This window comes from Oncorhynchus keta, chromosome 28, assembly GCF_023373465.1.
Source record: "Oncorhynchus keta strain PuntledgeMale-10-30-2019 chromosome 28, Oket_V2, whole genome shotgun sequence".
Taxonomy (NCBI): Eukaryota; Metazoa; Chordata; class Actinopteri; order Salmoniformes; family Salmonidae; genus Oncorhynchus; species Oncorhynchus keta.
This window is the reverse complement of record NC_068448.1, coordinates 22984515-23004514: the sequence shown is the minus strand read 5'-3', so window position 1 is coordinate 23004514 and position 20000 is coordinate 22984515. Positions and strand designations below refer to the sequence as shown.

At 48.0% G+C, this 20000-nt stretch overlaps 1 protein-coding gene across 1 annotated transcript in view; it reads left to right on the top strand.

The window, feature by feature from the left end:
• The window catches only part of LOC118360558 (calmodulin-binding transcription activator 1-like), a 674662-nt gene that overhangs the window by 511828 nt on the left and 142834 nt on the right, over positions 1–20000 (top strand). The window contains 1 exon segment of the mRNA XM_052485146.1: positions 1476–1547. Coding sequence (XP_052341106.1) covers positions 1476–1547 — 72 coding nt within the window.

The window sequence follows — 20000 nt, the reverse complement described above, 5'->3', positions numbered from 1 at the left end:
CTAACTACACACAGTCAAACTCCACTAACCCAACACAGTCAAACTCCATTAACTACACACAGCCAAACTCCACTAACTACACACAGTCAAACTCCATTAACTACACACAGTCAAACTCCACTAACTACACACATCCAAACTACACTAACTACACACAGTCAAACTCCATTAACTACACACAGCCAAACTCCAATAACAACACACAGCCAAACTCTACTAACTACACGCAGTCAAACTCCACAAACTACACACAGTCAAACTCCACTAACTGCACACAGCCAAACTCAACTAACGACACACAGCCAAACTCAACTAACTACACACAGCCAAACTCAACTAACTACACGCAGTCAAACTCCACTAACTACACACAGTCAAACTCCACTAACTACACACAGTTAAACTCCACTAACTACACACAGTCAAACTCCACTAACCCAACACAGTCAAACTCCATTAACTACACACAGCCAAACTCCACTAACTACACACAGTCAAACTCCATTAACTACACACAGTCAAACTCCACTAACTACACACATCAAACTACACTAACTACACACAGTCAAACTCCACTAACTACACACAGTCAAACTCCACTAACCCAACACAGTCAAACTCCATTAACTACACACAGCCAAACTCCACTAACTACACAGTCAAACTCCATTAACTACACACAGTCAAACTCCACTAACTACACACATCCAAACTACACTAACTACACACAGTCAAACTCCATTAACTACACACAGCCAAACTCTACTAACTACACGCGATCAAACTCCACAAACTACACACAGTCAAACTCCACAAACTACACACAGTCAAACTCCACAAATTACACACAGTCAAACTCAACTAACTACACACAGCCAAACTCAACTAACTACACGCAGTCAAACTCCACTAACTACACACAGTCAAACTGCACTAACCACACACAGTCAAACCTCACTAACTACACACAGTCAAACTACACAAACTACACACAGTCAAACTGCACTAACTACACACAATCAAACTCCACTAACTACACACGGTCAAACTCCACTAACTACACGCAGGCAAACTACACTAACTACACACAGTCAAACTACACTTAGAGAAAGAGAGAGAGAGAGAGAGAGAGAGAGAGAGAGAGAGAGAGAGAGAGAGAGAAAGAAAGAAAGAAAGAAAGAAAGAAAGAAAGAAAGAAAGAAAGAAAGAAAGAAAGAAAGAAAGAAAGAAAGAAAGAAAGAAAGTAGAGAGAGACAGAGAGGAATATAGACAGTATCAGTGTTCATAGCAACTTGTCTGAGTTCACCACTACCTTTGTTCTGAAGACAATGACCGGATCTGCCTGTTCCCAGGAGTACCTGTCCCTGAGGGGGTTAGAGGTCACGGATAAGGGGTACAGTGGGGGTGTAGGTCAGTCTATTGTGTTGTGTTACTATACTATAACAGCTGTTCTCTCTCTGTTTCTCCCTCTGCAGTGTCTGTATGGCTGTTACGTCCACTCCTCCATCATCCCCACGTTCCACCGCAGGTGCTACTGGCTGCTCCAGGTAAGTGACTCCCTCCCCTGTCCACACACTTGTTCACGTAACAGCCTCCCTCCTCCCTCTACACTTACACATGTCAACTCCCCAACTTGTCTCCCACTGCCTGAATGGGTAGGAAGAGGTCCTTCTCTTTTTATTTGCAGCATTTCTTCCTGACACACAGCAGATAGACAGACACCACACTATCTTCCATTTTCTCTCTCTCTCTTTTTGTCTGTGGCTCCCTTTTCTCTGCTTATCTACCCCATTCACTCTTCTTCTGTTGGAAACATCCACCATCTGTCCACTGTCCAACAGAAGCAGAGTATTTGCTTAAATCAGTGTGCCACGTCCTACATACACACACTCACGCATACGTCATCTCTAATGGCTGTAAAGCTGCAGTAATGGAGCCCATAGGACAGTGGTTACACTGAGCCCACTGCCTTACAGAGGTTGTAAATAGGCCTTTGGTCACCGCCTTATCCCTCTATTGCAGCACTGTGGCATCCATTCTGGTTTTGTAGCTTTTCTTTACAGCCTCTCTGACAGAGGATGGAATGCAGGTGGAGGAATGGAGGGATGGTGCAGGAGGTATGGAGATGCTCTCTAGTTATATTTGACAACTGTTAGGGAGAAGTCTTTGTTATCTTTGGTTATTTTTCTGAAGTCATTACGTCGTCCCCCTCCAGGCCTTTCAGCCTGCCTGCTAGAGACAGATCAAAGCCAGCCCTAACACCACACAGAAACAGGGATACACACACACACACACACACAAACACACACACAGAAACAGGCATACACACATACACGGATAGGGGGGGTCACACTACGTAAGCTCTCTCGCTTTCAGGAAGCACAGCATTTTCATCACCTCTGTCTCACACGTGTCAAAGATGGAGGGGCTCACTCAGCCACTCTCTTTCTGCAGCTCATCAGCTTATGAAACCTGGGTGTGGGTACTCCAGCCTGACCTGCTTCCCTCACGTCATCCAGGGCTCTCCCCTCTCTCCTCATCTCTCCGCTGAGCTCAGCTATGGATGACTCAAACTCAGACCCTGCTGGACAGCTAACAGGAAGCCTGTATCCCAATGGCACCCTATTCCCTTCATAGTGACCAGACTCTTGACCAGAGCGCCCATTTGTGACGTAGCCAAGTGCTCTCTCACTGAGCTTTAACAGCCTACATTAGGTTGTACACTGCTCAACATTAACTACAGAAACTTCAGAAGAATATTTCTGTCAACTGCTTTGAGGTAGAACTTAAAGGTGATTCAGATTGAGATCTCCGTGCCTGATACTGTAGCTATTAGAGAACTGAAATCTGTTGTCAGGAAATACAATGATGACGACACTGGAGGTAAAACCTACCCATCTCTCCCACTGTCCCCTCTTTCCTATCTCTCAAATGACTCATTATTCTTGTCCCTCTAGGCCTCTTGCAATGCTCATAGGGCCTGATTTAGACTTAGGAAATGTAGGCCTTTCCTACGCAGGCCTTTCCTACACAGGCCTTTCCTACACAGGCCTTTCCTACACAGGCCTTTCCTACACAGGCCTTTCCTACACAGGCCTTTCCTACACAGGCCTTTCCTACACAGGCCTTTCCTACACAGGCCTTTCCTACACAGGCCTTTCCTACACAGGCCTTTCCTACACAGGCCTTTCCTACACAGGCCTTTCCTACACAGGCCTTTCCTACACAGGCCTTTCCTACGCAGGCCTTTCCTACACAGGCATTTCCTACGCAGGCCTTTCCTACACAGGCCTTTCCTACACAGGCCTTTCCTACGCAGGCCTTTCCTACGCAGGCCTTTCCTACACAGGCCTTTCCTACACAGGCCTTTCCTACACAGGCCTTTCCTACACAGGCCTTTCCTACACAGGCCTTTCCTACACAGGCCTTTCCTACACAGGCCTTTCCTACACAGGCCTTTCCTACACAGGCCTTTCCTACGCAGGCCTTTCCTACGCAGGCCTTTCCTACGCAGGCCTTTCCTACGCAGGCCTTTCCTACGCAGGCCTTTCCTACACAGGCCTTTCCTACACAGGCCTTTCCTACGCAGGCCTTTCCTACGCAGGCCTTTCCTACACAGGCCTTTCCTACACAGGCCTTTCCTACACAGGCCTTTCCTACACAGGCCTTTCCTACACAGGCCTTTCCTACACAGGCCTTTCCTACACAGGCCTTTCCTACACAGGCCTTTCCTACGCAGGCCTTTCCTACACAGGCCTTTCCTATGCACTTCTCAGTAGTTGGTATTCAGACTTACCTCATGCAGGTGTGTGACAGGCTTTACAGGCGTGGTTCCCTTGCTCGCGCTGAATAGATTTTATTCAACCACTGAAAACCCTCCCACTTGCTGGCCACTAGAATTTCATTCAATAGTATTTTCAGTACATTTATCTAAAGCCATCCCTTTAAATTTGGCGTACCTTTTATTAGAATTTTCTCGACAGACTCGCTAATAAATATGAAGAGAGTGGTTATTAGGGACTCCTTTTCAGCACCAACTGGTAGATTTATGAATAATTATAAAAAACAGTTTTGGAGAGCCTTTACGCACAAATATATTGGTGAACCAAACAATACAGTGGTGTGATTGATTCTGAAAGTTTCCATATTCAATTGATCATACCATGAAATATTGTAAGGTGAGAACAGTGTAGAAGGGTTGAACAGTAGTCCTATAAATCTACCCTAATAATTCTCCCTAATCATGGAACTGTGAACGGTCCAGACGTCGTGAACCATGCACCAGGCTCCAGGTTTAACTGCTATATACAGTATGGACTGCGTCCCATAAAGATTCAATAGGCTTTCAAATTGCAGCACAACTTCTAATCCTGTTGGTATAGCAGATGGTGGCTACCGACAGTCATGCAGGTGTGTTTGATTCAGGGGGATTACAAAAGTAAGAAAATGTATGGAGTTTCCTCCTCTTCTTCCGAAGAGGAGAGGCGAAACGGATCAGAGGACGCTGAATATGGTACTTTTAATGCTATAAGGTACAACAAACAACAAAACAAGAAATGAAAACCAAAAAACAGTCCTATCTGGTGCACTTGAAACTGGATTCTCAATCAGAGACAACTAATGACACCTGCCTCTGATGGAGAACCATCATTCCTAGACAAACAAACATAGACTGCCCACCCAACTCACGCCCTTTAACTAAATACAAAAACATTTATCTAAAGCCATCCCTTTAAATTTGGCGTACCCCACTTATTGTTTTAGTCCGCCTTCATTTTCCGCCTCCGTGGCTTTCTCACCATGGCAACCCTAATAAATACTGACAGAGGGGCAGTGGGGGCAGGGGCTTAGCGACTCTGGCGCCTTTCAGCACCAACTGGGACAGGCGGGAGGCTCCGGCAGCGGCGCCGGACAGGCGGGAGGCTCCGAGCGGCGCCGGACAGGCGGGACGCTTTAGCGAATAATTATAGGAAAAGGCGGGAGCACCTGCAGTTTTGGAGGCAGCGGCGCCGGACAGGCGGGAGGCTTTACGGCGGGAGGCTCCGGCAGCGGCGCCGGACAGGCGGGAGGCTCCGGAATACAGGCGGGAGGCTCCGCAGCGGCGCCGGATCCGGCAACGGCGCCGGACAGGCGGGAGGCTGGTGAACCAAACAACCTACAGTGGTGTGGGGCTGCCATTGGGGATTCTGAAAGTTGAAAGATCGGGCTGTGGGGATGGATTCAATTGACCACTCCCCAGGCTGGACAACTACTCGAGCCCGGACCCTCCAGAGTGCAGGCACAGGTTGAACCGGGCTTGGGTAAGGTCTAGAGAACTCCAGTTGCCCGGTAGAGCGCAGGCAGAGGACGCACTGCACCCTCCCAGCGCCCCGGAGACACAGCACGCAGAGCCGGCGCAGGATAACCTGGACCAAGACTGCGTACCGGCGACCAGACCCGCTGAGCAGGCACCATACGCCCTGGCTCAATGCCCACACTCGCATGGCACTCATGGCGCACCGGGCTATGGACACGCACTGGCGACACCGTCGCTCAACCGCATAACACGGTGCCTGACCAGTAATGCGCTGCTTATCATAAGCACGAGGCTCAGGTCTTACCTGGCTTAGTACCACACCTCGTAAAAAAAAAATGGGGCTGCCTCTCGTACCTGTCGCACTGCCGTGCTGGCTTCGCCAACCTCATTCTCCTGTAACCTTCCTTGCATTGCAATAGGCGGGCTTTCCCTGGGTCGAACCTATCTATCTCCTCCCAAGCAGATTCAGCTCTGATGCTGGCCGCTGTTGTTGCTGCTGCTGCTGCTGCTGTCGTCGCTGTCCTTTACCACGCCGCTTGGTTGGTATCTTCTTCCGAAGAGGAGAGTAAAGAAACGGATCAGAGGACCAATACCGGTAATTTTCCATGGTACTTTTTAATGCTATAAGGTACACATGAACAAACTAACAAAACAAGAAATGTGAAAACTCAAAAACAGTCCTATCTGGTTCACCCACAAACACACAGTGGGTTTGATTCTCAATCAGAGACAACTGGGGGATTAGAATGGGAAAAGTAAGAAAATGTATGCCCTCAATACTGTAATTCACTCTGAAAAAGAGTGTCTGCTAAATGACCCAAAAATTAGAATTTAAAAATTATTATTATTTTTTTTTAACACGATGCAAATTCTTTAAAAAATACAGTGAAAAGTCTGAGGAATATAATTAAAACATTCTAGATATCATAAATCAACTCAGTATGTTTGGCGCTGTACTGCCTTTTGTGCATGGCTACAGAAGCCTATACTGTAGCTTGGGTCTGTAATCGATGCAAGTTATAAGGCTGGCATTTCATAAACTTCATGCTGCCATAAGAAGGATTTCTAAATTGTTAAAATAAATAGATTTAAAACAATTGTCATTAATATTTACAATCCCCTTATCCAAATGGACAACTCATTTACCTAGCTCTTATCAATAGCTCTAATCAATCATTAAATGACATGGAGAGTGGTGTTATTTATATCCAATAAATTAACTAGATGTTGTTCCACTAGGAACCGACAGGTTGCTCCACCTTTTCATTGCGCGTAAAGGTGGTGGAATTATGAGGGAATTAAGTCATGGTCATACCTTCATTGATCTCCATCCCAAACAAATAGCGGGTGAATAGCAGAATACACATAGAGGTCACATAGAGGTCAGAATACACATAGAGGTCACATAGAGGTCAGAATACACATAGAGGTCACATAGAGGTCAGAATACACAGAGAGGTCACATAGAGGTCAGAATACACATAGAGGTCACATAGAGGTCAGAATACACATAGGGGTCACATAGAGGTCAGAATACACAGAGAGAAAAGTGCATAAAAAGGGATTTATGTTTAATTTACATGCGCTCAACTTGGGTTGGACTTCCCCCATAGTGGAGTCCTAGGTCAACCCAGGCCAATGTAGTCTGACTCACCCCGGTCATATGTCCCAGACGGACCTAAACTACTCTGTTTTATTCTGGTACATCTCCTTCTGTCCCTACTTGGCCCTGTGTACCCTCTATGCCCTGTGTTCACTGTGTCCATATGAGCTGTGCAGCAGTAGTCTGTCAACAGGAGAGCAGCACTGAGCTGTGGTTGTGGAGGGACTGGAAACTGGAGAGCTTAGCTCCCTCTGCTCTCCCGACGAGGAACTGGAGACTGGAGAGCTTAGCTCCCTCTGCTCCCCGACGAGGGACTGGAGACTGGAGAGCTTAGCTCCTTATGCTCCCCGACGAGGGACTGGAGACTGGAGAGCTTCGCTCCCTCTGCCCTCCGAAGAGGAACTGGAGACTGGAGAGCTTAGCTCCCTCTGCTCCCCGACAAGGGATTGGAGACTGGAGAGCTTAGCTCCCTCTGCTCCCCGACAAGGAACTGGAGACTGGAGAGCTTAGCTCCCTCTGCTCCCTGACGAGGAACTGGAGACTGGAGAGCTTAGCTCCCTCTGCTCCCCAACAAGGAACTGGAGACTGGAGAGCTTAGCTCCCTCTGCTCCCCGACGAGGAACTGGAGACTGGAGAGATTAGCTCCCTCTGCTCCACGACGAGGGACTGGAGACTGGAGAGCTTAGCTCCCTCTGCTCCCCGACGAGGGACTGGAGACTGGAGAGCTTAGCTCCCTCTGCTCCCCGACGAGGGACTGGAGACTGGAGAGCTTAGCTCCCTCTGCTCCCCGACGAGGGACTGGAGACTGGTGAGCTCCCTCTGCTTCACGACGAGGGACTGGAGACTGGAGAGCTTAGCTCTCTCTGCTCCCCGACGAGGGACTGGAGACTGGAGAGCTTCGCTCCCTCTGCCCTCCGAAGAGGAACTGGAGACTGGAGAGCTTAGCTCCCTCTGCTCCCCGACGAGGGACTGGAGACTGGAGAGCTTAGCTCCCTCTGCTCCCCGACAAGGGACTGGAGACTGGAGAGCTTAGCTCTCTCTGCTCCCTGAGCACCAACAGGGAAAGGTCACCATTGAGTGAAGAATGTAAATCAGCAGCAGCTATCTAGCAGCCAACAGCCACACAGCACCACAGAGACAAAAATAACTCCTGCCATTACTGAGAAGAGAGATGGAGGGAACTGGGGAGGAGGAAGGGAGTGGGGGAGAAGGGGGGGCAGTTGAGAGAGGGTGTCTGAGGGGGATTTGGCCTGTGGGTGTCTGCCTTTTTATCCAGTCTTTATCCAGTCTTTATTGAGTCAAGGCCTTAGTAATGAGTCAGGGAGGAGAGGAGGTGATGAGATTGGAGACCTGGCTGTGAGGGGGGTCCTCCTCTCTCCTGTTCTCTCTTCCTTTTGTTCGCATCACATCTCTTTCTCAATCAGCCCATTCCTGACACCACCTCTCAAAGGTATTAGACCACTTTAAAGAGTCTCGCCCTGCCCTGCCCTGAGACAGACTGAGGAAAAGTACTGCCAAAGTTAAGGACGGCAAACAATGAATTGAAAATGCATCAGAGCAGGGCAGAGCAGAACAGCTCAGCCTAAACTGTGCAGTCTGTCACTCTGGAAAAAGTTACTGTTGTTCCAATTGACGCAGCACAAAATAGACCTTTGGGGTAATAATGATGTTAAATCAGTGTCATAACTTCGCTTCCTCCCTTCAGACCTAGCCGCACGCAAGCACACACACACACACACACACACACACACACACACACACACACACACACACACACACACACACACACACACACACACACACACACTACGCGCACGCGCGCACGCACACACACACACACACACACACACACACTACGCGCGCACGCACGCACACACACACACACACACACACACACACACACACACACACACACACACACACACACACACACACACACACACACACACACACACACACACACACACACACACAGTCCTAGTGGCTCTCCTGATTGATTCAATCTCTCCATGTCCCCTTCTCTTGTTTAGTACTAATGGAATGTAATTCCCTGCCTGTGCCTCTCCATCAAAGCAGACAGTAGGGTGGTGTGAGCTGGCCCGCGGGCCACGGAGGTGGGGATAATTATGATATTAATACGGAGGGGCTCTGAGGGGAAACTTCATTTGTCCTGCTGCCTGCCTGCCACAGCCATGGAAAGAGAGAGGGGTCAAAAGTCTGAGCAGGGCTGGAGGAGGAGGAGAAGAGAGAGGGATGTAGGATCAAAAAATTAAATGAATGGTGAGGTAGGAGAGGACACAGATTTATCATGTTTCTGCACAGCTCTCTCTCTCTCTCGCTCTCTCTTTCTCTATAACTCTCTATTTATTTCTCTCTCTTTCTTTCTTTCTCTTTCTTTCTCTCTCTCTTTCTCTCAGAGGCTCTTTCTCTAAGACTGTGTGTAGTTAGTGGAGTTTAACTGTGTGTAGTTAGTGGAGTTTAACTGTGTGTAGGTAGTGGAGTTTGACTGTGTGTAGTTAGTGGAGTTTAACTGTGTGTAGTTAGTGGAGTTTGACTGTGTATAGTTAGTGGAGTTTGACTGTGTGTAGTTAATGGAGTTTGACTGTGTGTCGTTAATGGAGTTTGACCGTGTGTAGTTAGTGGAGTTTAACTGTGTGTAGTTAGTGGAGTTTAACTGTGTGTAGTTAGTGGAGTTTAACTGTGTGTAGTTAGTGGAGTTTGACTGTGTGTAGTTAGTGGAGTTTAACTGTGTGTAGTTAGTGGAGTTTGACTGTGTATAGTTAGTGGAGTTTGACTGTTTGTAGTTAATGGAGTTTGACTGTGTGTAGTTAATGGAGTATGACTGTGTGTAGTTAATGGAGTTTGACTGTGTGTAGTTAGTGGAGTTTGACCGTGTGTGGTTAGTTTAGTTTGACTGTGTGTAGTTAGTGGAGTTTGACTGTGTGTCGTTAATGGAGTTTGACTGTGTTGGGTTAGTGGAGTTTGACTGTGTGTAGTTAGTGGAGTTTGACTGTGTGTCGTTAGTGGAGTTTGACTGTGTGTAGTTAGTGGAGTTTGACCGTGTGTAGTTAGTGGAGTTTGACTGTGTGTAGTAGATGTAGCTATCAAACCTCATCACACGCCTTTGAACACTTCTCACCTCTCATCACAAATCCAACACACCCCTGGTTGATCACTTTGGAGCAGAGTGTGTGTGAACGTACCTGGAGGCTAAAGCAAGAAGATGTACAGTATATTTGTATTACCAGAGAGGTTTCTTTCATTGCTTTATTCATAGTGATTTGTTTACCTATCTCTCCGTTGGCTACCATAGTGGTCACTGTCCCAACCCAGCCATACAGCTCAGCCCAGGACAATAAATATTTAATTATTCTGAATCATAGATGAGGCCAAACTCCATCAGTGATTTTACCAGGAAAACATGGGCAGAGAGATTGGACATGTGTTTTCCTGCCTGCTAGTTTGGGCCCACATGGATAAATGGGCTACTTTAGCTAGTGGCTGTCAGAGGAAACAGTTATGCCATGCCTAAAGTCCCTGTTTGAATAGTTAATGGCCACGGATCGCTGACAGAGTTAGTGACAGTATATTAGTACAGGAATGGTACACAGGGCCAGGTAGGAATAGTAAGAGAGGAACAGAACAACCAGATCATCTGGGTGCACAACCTGTGCTTGCTCTGGTAGGGCAAGGCAGGGTGTGTGTGTGTGTGTGTGTGTGTGTGTGTGTGTGTGTGTGTGTGTGTGTGTGTGTGTGTGTGTGTGTGTGTGTGTGTGTGTGTGTGTGTGTGTGTGTGTGTGTGTGTGTGTGTGTGTGTGTGTGTGTGTGTGTGTCAGGCTCTAGATCATGGACAGGCATGCAGGCAGGTCTCTGAGATCTTGGAACTTCTGTGTGTCTGGATATGAAGCAGTACAGTACAGCATTCTGCTCCTATAACCCTGGCAGGCTTCAGCCCCTCTGAAGTACTGCAAACCCTATCCTGTCTCATGTCCTCTTCACACAACCCTCTCCTCCCTTTCAACTCCTCTGTCCTTCCCTCTTCTCCCTTTTCCCTCCTCTGTCCTTCCCTCCCCTCCTGTCTCCTTAACTCTCTTCCTCCTCTCACCTCTCTCATCCTCTTGTCTCCCCTGGCTGCCTTCTACACTGTCTGTTCTGTCTCTCTCCAGCCCAAGGGAGATGGCGGAGACAGCCATGATGGTACATGTAGTTTCCTAACTATGATGGTACATGTAGTTCCCTAACTATGATGGTACATGTAGTTTAGTTAGTTAGTTAGTAAGCTGGTTAGTTACTTAACACCCTCCATTCATCTCGTCCCCCACTTGAGTTCTATTATGTCCAGTTTTACTATTGTTAAAGAGAGAGACAGATTCAGGCCCTGGGGCAAACAACCCATCCCCCTCCCCTTCCTGCAGACAGACAGGTCTGTTGCTTAGTGGCAACAACCTTTCCCCCAGGCAAGCCTGCAGCCCCCAGGCCGTTGGCACGGCTTCTGCCAATTATCAGAAATCCCTTGCCGCATTCTTCTTGCCATTTTCACTCCCTGGCCAGAGCAGCGTGCATGGCTGCAGACGGTCTCAGAGCACCATACAGGCGAGACTATGGTAGGCGAGACTATGGGAGGTGAGACTATGGGAGGCGAGACTATGGGAGGCAAGACTAAGGGAGGCGAGACTATGGGAGGCGAGACTATGGGAGGCGAGACTATGGGAGGCGAGACTATGGGAGGCGAGACTATGGGAGGTGAGACTATGGGAGGCGAGACTATGGGAGGCGAGACTATGGGAGGCGAGGCTATGGCAGGCGAGACTATGGGAGGCGAGACTATGGGAGGCGAGACTATGGGAGGCGAGACTATGGCAGGCGAGACTATGGGAGGCGAGACTATGGGAGGCGAGACTATGGGAGGCGAGACTATGGGAGGCGAGACTATGGCAGGCGAGACTATGGGAGGCGAGACTATGGGAGGCGAGACTATGGGAGGCGAGACTATGGGAGGCTAGGATATGGGAGGCTAGGCTATGGGAGGTGAGACTATGGGAGGCGAGACTATGGGAGGCGAGGCTATGGGAGGTGAGACTATGGGAGGCGAGGCTATGGGAGGTGACACTATGGGAGGCGAGACTATGGGAGGCGAGACTATGGGAGGCGAGACTATGGGAGGCGAGGCTATGGGAGGTGACACTATGGGAGGCGAGACTATGGGAGGCGAGACTATGGGAGGCGAGACTATGGGAGACGAGCCTAAGGCAGGCGCGACTAAGGGAGGCGAGGCTAAGGGAGGTGAGACTATGGGAGGCGAGACTAAGGCAGGCGAGGCTAAGGCAGGCGAGACTAAGGGAGATGAGATTAAGGGAGGCAAGGCTAAGGGAGGCGAGACTAAGGGAGGCGAGGCGAAGGGAGGCGAGGCTAAGGGAGGCGAGACTAACGGAGGCGAGGCTAAGGGAGGTGAGACTATGGGAGGCGAGACTAAGGCAGGCGAGGCTAAGGCAGGCGAGACTAAGGGAGGTGAGATTAAGGGAGGCAAGGCTAAGGGAGGCGAGACTAAGGGAGGCGAGGCGAAGGGAGGCGAGGCTAAGGGAGGCGAGACTAACGGAGGCGAGGCTAAGGGAGTCGAGACTAAGGGAGGCGATACTAAGGGAGGCGAGGCAGAGAAGTGCCAACCAACCGCAGATAGAGCACTTAAATTATTCAGCTTTCCGGAAAGGTTAAAGCTTGGAGAATGAGCCAAACTGACATTCACCCAGTTATTGAGTTCTGCCGGGGCCTCTGATGTGTACACCTTGAAGATGTTAGAGGGGTGGATTGGCCTGCCTTATCGTGTTTATCCTGCTCTCAGATGGGCTTAACCATCCACATCACTCTGCTCTGCCCTCCACCTAGAACAGGACAGAGACTGGCCCATCCTAATGGAGCATGGTCCACTGCAGCACCTACAGTAGTAAACATTCTCAGGACATAGTCAAATCACTAATAAAATGAAAGGGGTCTGTCCTTCATAGTGTGATAAAGCCCTGTCTCCCTGCACAGTGAGAGAGGCCTATATCCCTGTGTGAAGATGTGTCATGCTCTCTGATTGCTTCCTGGCTGTGCTGTGTCAGGGCACAGGGGAGAGCAGATCAATGGGCAGATCAATGGAGCCCAGCTCTCCACTCTGACCCGTGCCCCCTGCCCAGCCATGACACAGACAGGACCATGTAAGTCATGTTACATAGCAGCACTCCACTCTGAACCGTGCCCCCTACCCAGCCATGACACAGACAGGACCATGTAAGTCTGACTCATTTCCAGGCGTGACGATGACCCAGGCGGATGGGTTGGGTCGTGGTGTAGCCAGCCATGTAACCGTTGTGTAATGACACCACGCAGCCCTGGGAACACTGGTCACAGCTAATGAGCAGAACTGTCTGATTTGTCCCCCACTGATTACTGTTCACATCCCCAATTAGCTGTGGACCAGAGTGACATCCAGAAAAGAAGACTTGGATGTGTCATAGAGAGAGAGAGAGAGAGAGAGAGAGAGAGAGAGAGAGAGAGAGAGAGAGAGAGAGAAAGAAAGAAAGAGAGAGAGAGAGAGAGAGAGAGAGAGAGAGAGAGAGAGAGAGAGAGAGAGAGAGAGAGAGAGAGAGAGAGAGAGAGAGAGAGAGAGAGAGAGAGAGAGAGAGGGAGGGAGAGAGGGAGAGAGACAGAGAGAGAGAGAGACAGAGAGAGAGAGAGAGGGAGAGGAGGGAGAGAGAGAGAGGGAGAGGAGAGAGAGGAGAGAGAGAGAGAGAGAGAGAGAGAGAGAGAGAGAGAGAGAGAGAGAGAGAGAGAGAGAGAGAGAGAGAGAGAGAGAGAGAGAGAGAGAGAGAGAGAGAGAGAGGAGAGAGGAGAGATGGACAGAGAGAGATGGGAGGGAGGAGCGGGAGAGAGAGGTGACAGGGAGAGGGCAGGAGAGAGAGAGATGGGAGGGAGGGGGAAGGACAGAGAGAGATAGGGAGAGAGAGAGATGGGAGGGAGGGGGAAGGACAGAGAGAGATAGGGAGTTTGAGGAATGGAGGGAGAGAGAGAATAACAAAAGCAAAAACATATACATGATCAAATACAAATCTTAGAATCAACTATTAATGACTACCAGAACCCACTGGATTCTCCAATTACCTTGAATGAGTCATACATTTCTTCAATGAAAACAATGTACTGACAGTAAATCTCAGTAAGACCAAAATAATGGTGTTCCAAAAAAGGTCCAGTCGCCAGGACCACAAATACAAATTCCATCTAGACACTGTTGCCCGAGAGCACACAAAAAACTATACATACCTTGGCCTAAACATCAGCGCCACAGGTAACTTCCACAAAGCTGTGAATGATCTGAGAGACAAGGCAAGAAGGGCCTTCTATGCCATCAAAAGGAACATAAATTTCAATATACCAATTAGGATCTGGCTAAAAATACTTGAATCAGTCATAGAGCCCATTGCCCTTTATGGTTGTGAGGTCTGGGGTCCGCTCACCAACCAAGACTTTACAAAATCGGACAAACACAAAATTGAGACTCTGCATGCAGAATTCTGCAAAAATATCCTCTGTGTACTTCGGAGAACATCAAATAATGCATGCAGAGCTGAATTAGGCCGATACCCACTAATGATCAAAATCCAGAAAAAGAGACGTTAAATTCTACAACCACCTAAAAGGAAGCGATTCCCAAACCTTCCATAACAAAGCCATCACCTACAGAGAGATGAAGAAGAGAAGAGAAGAGTCCCCTAAGCAAGCTGGTCCTGGGGCTCTGTTCACAAACACAAACACACCCCACAGAGCCCCAGGACAGCAGCACAATTAGACCCAACCAAATCATGAGAAAACAAAAAGATAATTACTTGACACATTGGAAAGAATTAACAAAAATACAGAGCAAACTAGAATGCTATTTGGCCCTAAACAGAGAGTACACAGTGGCAGAATACCGTAGGCAGACATGGCTCTCAAGAGAAGACAGGCTATGTGCTCACTGCCCACAAAATGAGGTGGAAACTGAGCTGCACTTCCTAACCACCTGCCCAATGTGTGACCATATTAAAGAGACATATTTCCCTCAGATTACACAGATCCTCAAAGAATTCGAAAACATATCCAATTTTGATAAACTCCCATATCTACTGGGTGAAATATGACAGTGTGCCATCACAGCAGCAAGATGTATGACCTGTTGCCAAGAGAAAAGGGCAACCAGTGAAGAACAAACACCATTGTAAATACAACCCATATTGATGCTTATTTATATTATCTTGTGTCCTTTAACCATTTGTACATTGTTAAAACACTGTATATATATAATATGACATTTGTAATGTCTTTATTGTTTTGAAACTTCTGTATGTGTAATGTTTACTGTTAATTTTGATTGTTTATTTCACTTTTGTATATTATCTACCTCACTTGCTTTGGCAATGTTAACACGATTCCCATGCCAATAAAGCCCCTTGAATATAATTGAATAAAGGCTACTGAAGGCCGTAGAAAATAGATAGATAGATAGATAGATAGATAGATAGATAGATAGATAGATAGATAGATAGATAGATAGATAGATAGATAGATAGATAGATAGATAGATAGATAGATAGAAAGGCTCAGATTTACATTTCTAGAATTGGCAATTGCATTGTGAAAGTCGGTCTGGCTGATCTGTGAATGGGTGAGTTTAGCCTTGGGAGAGTCTGTCTGATTTCTCTGTGGATGATGGAGTCAGATTGGACAGGGACTGAGACAGACACTGGGGGTTGTAAGGTTGGCAGATGCCCCTGCTTTGTATAATAAAGGGGGCCACTCTCACCTGTGGAAAATGTGCAGCAACCCTCAACAGTAATGCAATCTGCCTCTTACAAACACATTCACATCCTCTCTCTCTCTGTGAAGTGGACAATAGAATAGTAGGAGGGCATAAGCACAGATAAAGGACAGATGACTGCTCCTCTCCCACAGGCACTAACGGGAGGTGGAGAGGGGGATGGAAGGGGCTGCAAACAGAGCGAGGGGAGGGATGGAGGGAACACCTGCACACAGCCACATGTGGTCATACACACACTTCCACACTCATCACATATGCTGCTGCTACTGTCTATTACAGCAACATTTGAGCAGTAGCCTAGTGAGTGCACCATACAGCAGTGTTGTGATCCATGCAGTGCAACAAATGTTACAACAACTTATTGCTACGTTATTGTTATTTGGAGTTATTAAGTACTTTTTAATTATGGTTGCAGCATATTATGTACATCTGCCAGCATAGCAGCGAAGGCTGGACCAATATAATTGATCTCTTCTTTAGGTTTTAGTATGTTAAAAATGCTATGCAGCCTATGTACAGTACATAGTGTAAGAGGATATTCAATGGCCAGTTTGATTCGCTGTTGTACATTTCTGCAGCATTGAAGGTCCCCAAGAACACAGTGATCTCCATCTTTCTTAAATGGTAGAAGTTTGGAACCACCAAGACTCTTCCTAGAGCTGGCCATCCGGCCAAACTGAGCAATTGGGGGAGAAGGGACTTGGTCAGGGAGGTGACCAAGAACCCAACGGTCACTCTGACAGAGCTCCAGAGTTCCTCTGTGGAGATGGGAGAATATTCCAGAAGGACAACCATCTCTGCAGCACTCCACCAATCATGCCTTTACGGTAGAGGGGCCAGACAAAAGCCACATGACAGCCCGCTTGGAGTTTGCCAAAACCACCTAAAGGACCCTCAGACCATGAGAAACAAGATCTGATGAAACCATGAATGAAGTCTTTGGCTTGAATGCCAAGCATCACATCTGGAGGAAACCTGGCACCATCCCTACGGTGAAGCATGGTGGTGGCAGCATCATGATATGGGGATGTTTTTCAGCGGCAGGGACTGGGACACTAGTCAGGATCAAGGGAAAGCTGAACGGAGCAAGTATAGAGAGATCCTTGATGAACAGGACTCACACGATATTCTCCAAACACCCCACAGACATCCCAATTATTTGCAAAGGGAAGCACCGCAGAGCCGGATGCCTCGTCAGGACCCGCAGAAGGAAAGCTGCCGTTACCGTCAATATTACTCGCCAACGGACAATAAACTAGACGAGGTACGATCACGAATATCCTACCAACGGAACATCAAAAACTGTAATATCCTATGTTTCACGGAATCGTGGCTGAATGACGACATGGATATTCAGCTCGCGGGATATACGTACAACGAGGGGGGGCGGTCTGTGCATATTTGTAAACAACATCTGGTGCACGAAATCTAAGGAAGTCTCTAGATTTTGCTCGCCTGAAGTAGAGTATATTATGATATATTGCAGGCGACACTACTTGCCTAGAGAGTTCGCAGCTATACTTTTCGTGGCTGTTTATTTACCACCACAAACAGATGCTGGCACTAAGAACACACTCTGTCTTCTGTATAAGGAAATAAGCAAACAGGAAACCACTCACCCAGAAACGGCACTCTTAGTGGCCGGAGACTTTAATGCAGGAAAACTTAAATCAGTTCTACCAAATCTCTATCAACATGTTAATCAAAATCAAATCAAATTGTATTTGTCACATACACATGGTTAGCAGATGTTAATGCGAATGTAGCGAAATGCTTGTGCTTCTAGTTCCGACAATGCAGTAATAACCAACAAGTAATCTAACTAACAATTCCAAAACTACTGTCTTATACACAGTGTAAGGGGATAAAGAATATGTACATAAGGATATATGAATGAGTGATGGTACAGAGCAGCATAGGCAAGATACAGTAGATGGTGTCGAGTACAGTATATACATATGAGATGGGTATGTAAACAAAGTGGCATAGTTAAAGTGGCAAGTGATACATGTATTACATAAGGATGCAGTCGATGATATAGAGTACAGTATATACGTATGCATATGAGATGAATAATGTAGGGTAAGCAACATTATATAAGGTAGCATTGTTTAAAGTGGCTAGTGATATATTTACATAATTTCCCATCAATTCCCATTATTAAAGTGGCTGGAGTTGAGTCAGTGTCAGTGTGTTGGCAGCAGCCACTCAATGTTAGTGGTGGCTGTTTAACAGTCTGATGGCCTTGAGATAGAAGCTGTTTTTCAGTCTCTCGGTCCCAGCTTTGATGCACCTGTACTGACCTCGCCTTCTGGATGATAGCGGGGTGAACAGGCAGTGGCTCGGGTGGTTGTTGTCCTTGATGATCTTTATGGCCTTCCTGTAACATCGGGTGGTGTAGGTGTCCTGGAGGGCAGGTAGTTTGCCCCCGGTGATGCGTTGTGCAGACCTCACTACCCTCTGGAGAGCCTTACGGTTGAGGGCGGAGCAGTTGCCGTACCAGGCGGTGATGTAGCCCGCCAGGATGCTCTCGATTGTGCATCTGTAGAAGTTTGTGAGTGCTTTTGGTGACAAGCCAAATTTCTTCAGCCTCCTGAGGTTGAAGAGGCGCTGCTGCGCCTTCTTCACGATGCTGTCTGTGTGAGTGGACCAATTCAGTTTGTCTGTGATGTGTATGCCGAGGAACTTAAAACTTGCTACCCTCTCCACTAATGTTCCATCAATGTGGATACGGGGGTGTTCCCTCTGCTGTTTCCTGAAGTCCACAATCATCTCCTTAGTTTTGTTGACGTTGAGTGTGAGGTTATTTTCCTGACACCACACTCTGAGGGCCCTCACCTCCTCCCTGTAGGCCATCTCGTCGTTGTTGGTAATCAAGCCTACCACTGTTGTGTCGTCCGCAAACTTGATGATTGAGTTGGAGGTGTGCGTGGCCACGCAGTCGTGGGTGAACAGGGAGTATAGGAGAGGGCTCAGAACGCACCCTTGTGGGGCCCCAGTGTTGAGGATCAGCGGGGAGGAGATGTTGTTGCCTATCCTCACCACCTGGGGGCGGCACGTCAGGAAGTCCAGTACCCAGTTGCACAGGGCGGGGTCGAGACCCAGGGTCTCGAGCTTGATGACGAGCTTGGAGGGTACTATGGTGTTGAATGCCGGGCTGTAGTCGATGAACAGCATTCTCACATAGGTATTCCTCTTGTCCAGATGGATTAGGGCAGTGTGCAGTGTGGTTGAGATTGCATCGTCTGTGGACCTATTTGGGCGGTAAGCAAATTGGAGTGTGTCTGGGGTGTCAGGTAGGGTGGAGGTGATATGGTCCTTGACTAGTCTCTCAAAGCACTTCATGATGACGGAAGTGAGTGCTACGGGGCGGTAGTAGTTTAGCTCAGTTACCTTAGCTTTCTTGGGAACAGGAACAATGGTGGCCCTCTTGAAGCATGTGGGAACAGCAGACTGGTATATGGATTGATTGAATATGTCCGTAAACACACCGGCCAGCTGGTCTGCGCATGCTCTGAGGGCGCGGCTGAGGATGCCGTCTGGGCCTGCAGCCTTGCGAGGGTTAACGTGTTTAAATGTCTTACTCACCTCGGCTGCAGTGAAGGAGAGACCGAACGTTTCTGTTGCAGGCCGTGTCAGTGGCACTGTATTGTCCTCGAAGCGGGCAAAAAAGTTATTTAGTCTGCCTGGGAGCAAGACATCCTGGTCCGTGACGGGGCTGGATTTCTTCCTGTAGTCCGTGATTGACTGTAACCCCTGCCACGTGCCTCTTGTGTCTGAGCCGTTGAATTGAGATTCTACTTTGTCTCTGTACTGACGCTTAGCTTGTTTGATAGCCTTGCGGAGGGAATAGCTGCACTGTTTGTTTTCGGTCATGTTACCAGACACCTTGCCCTGATTAAAAGCAGTGGTTTGCGCTTTCAGTTTCACGCGAATGCTGGCATCAATCCACGGTTTCTGGTTAGGGAATGTTTTAATCGTAGCTATGGGAACGACCTCTTCAACGCACGTTCTAATGAACTCGCACACCGAATCAGCGTATTCGTCAATATTGTTAACTGACGCAATACGAAACACATCCCAGTCCACGTGATGGAAGCAGTCTTGGAGTGTGGAGTCAGCTTGGTCGGACCAGCGTTGGACAGACCTCAGCGTGGGAGCCTCTTGTTTTAGTTTCTGTCTGTAGGCAGGGATCAACAAAATGGAGTCGTGGTCAGCTTTTCCAAAAGGGGGGCGGGGCAGGGCCTTATATGCGTCGCGGAAGT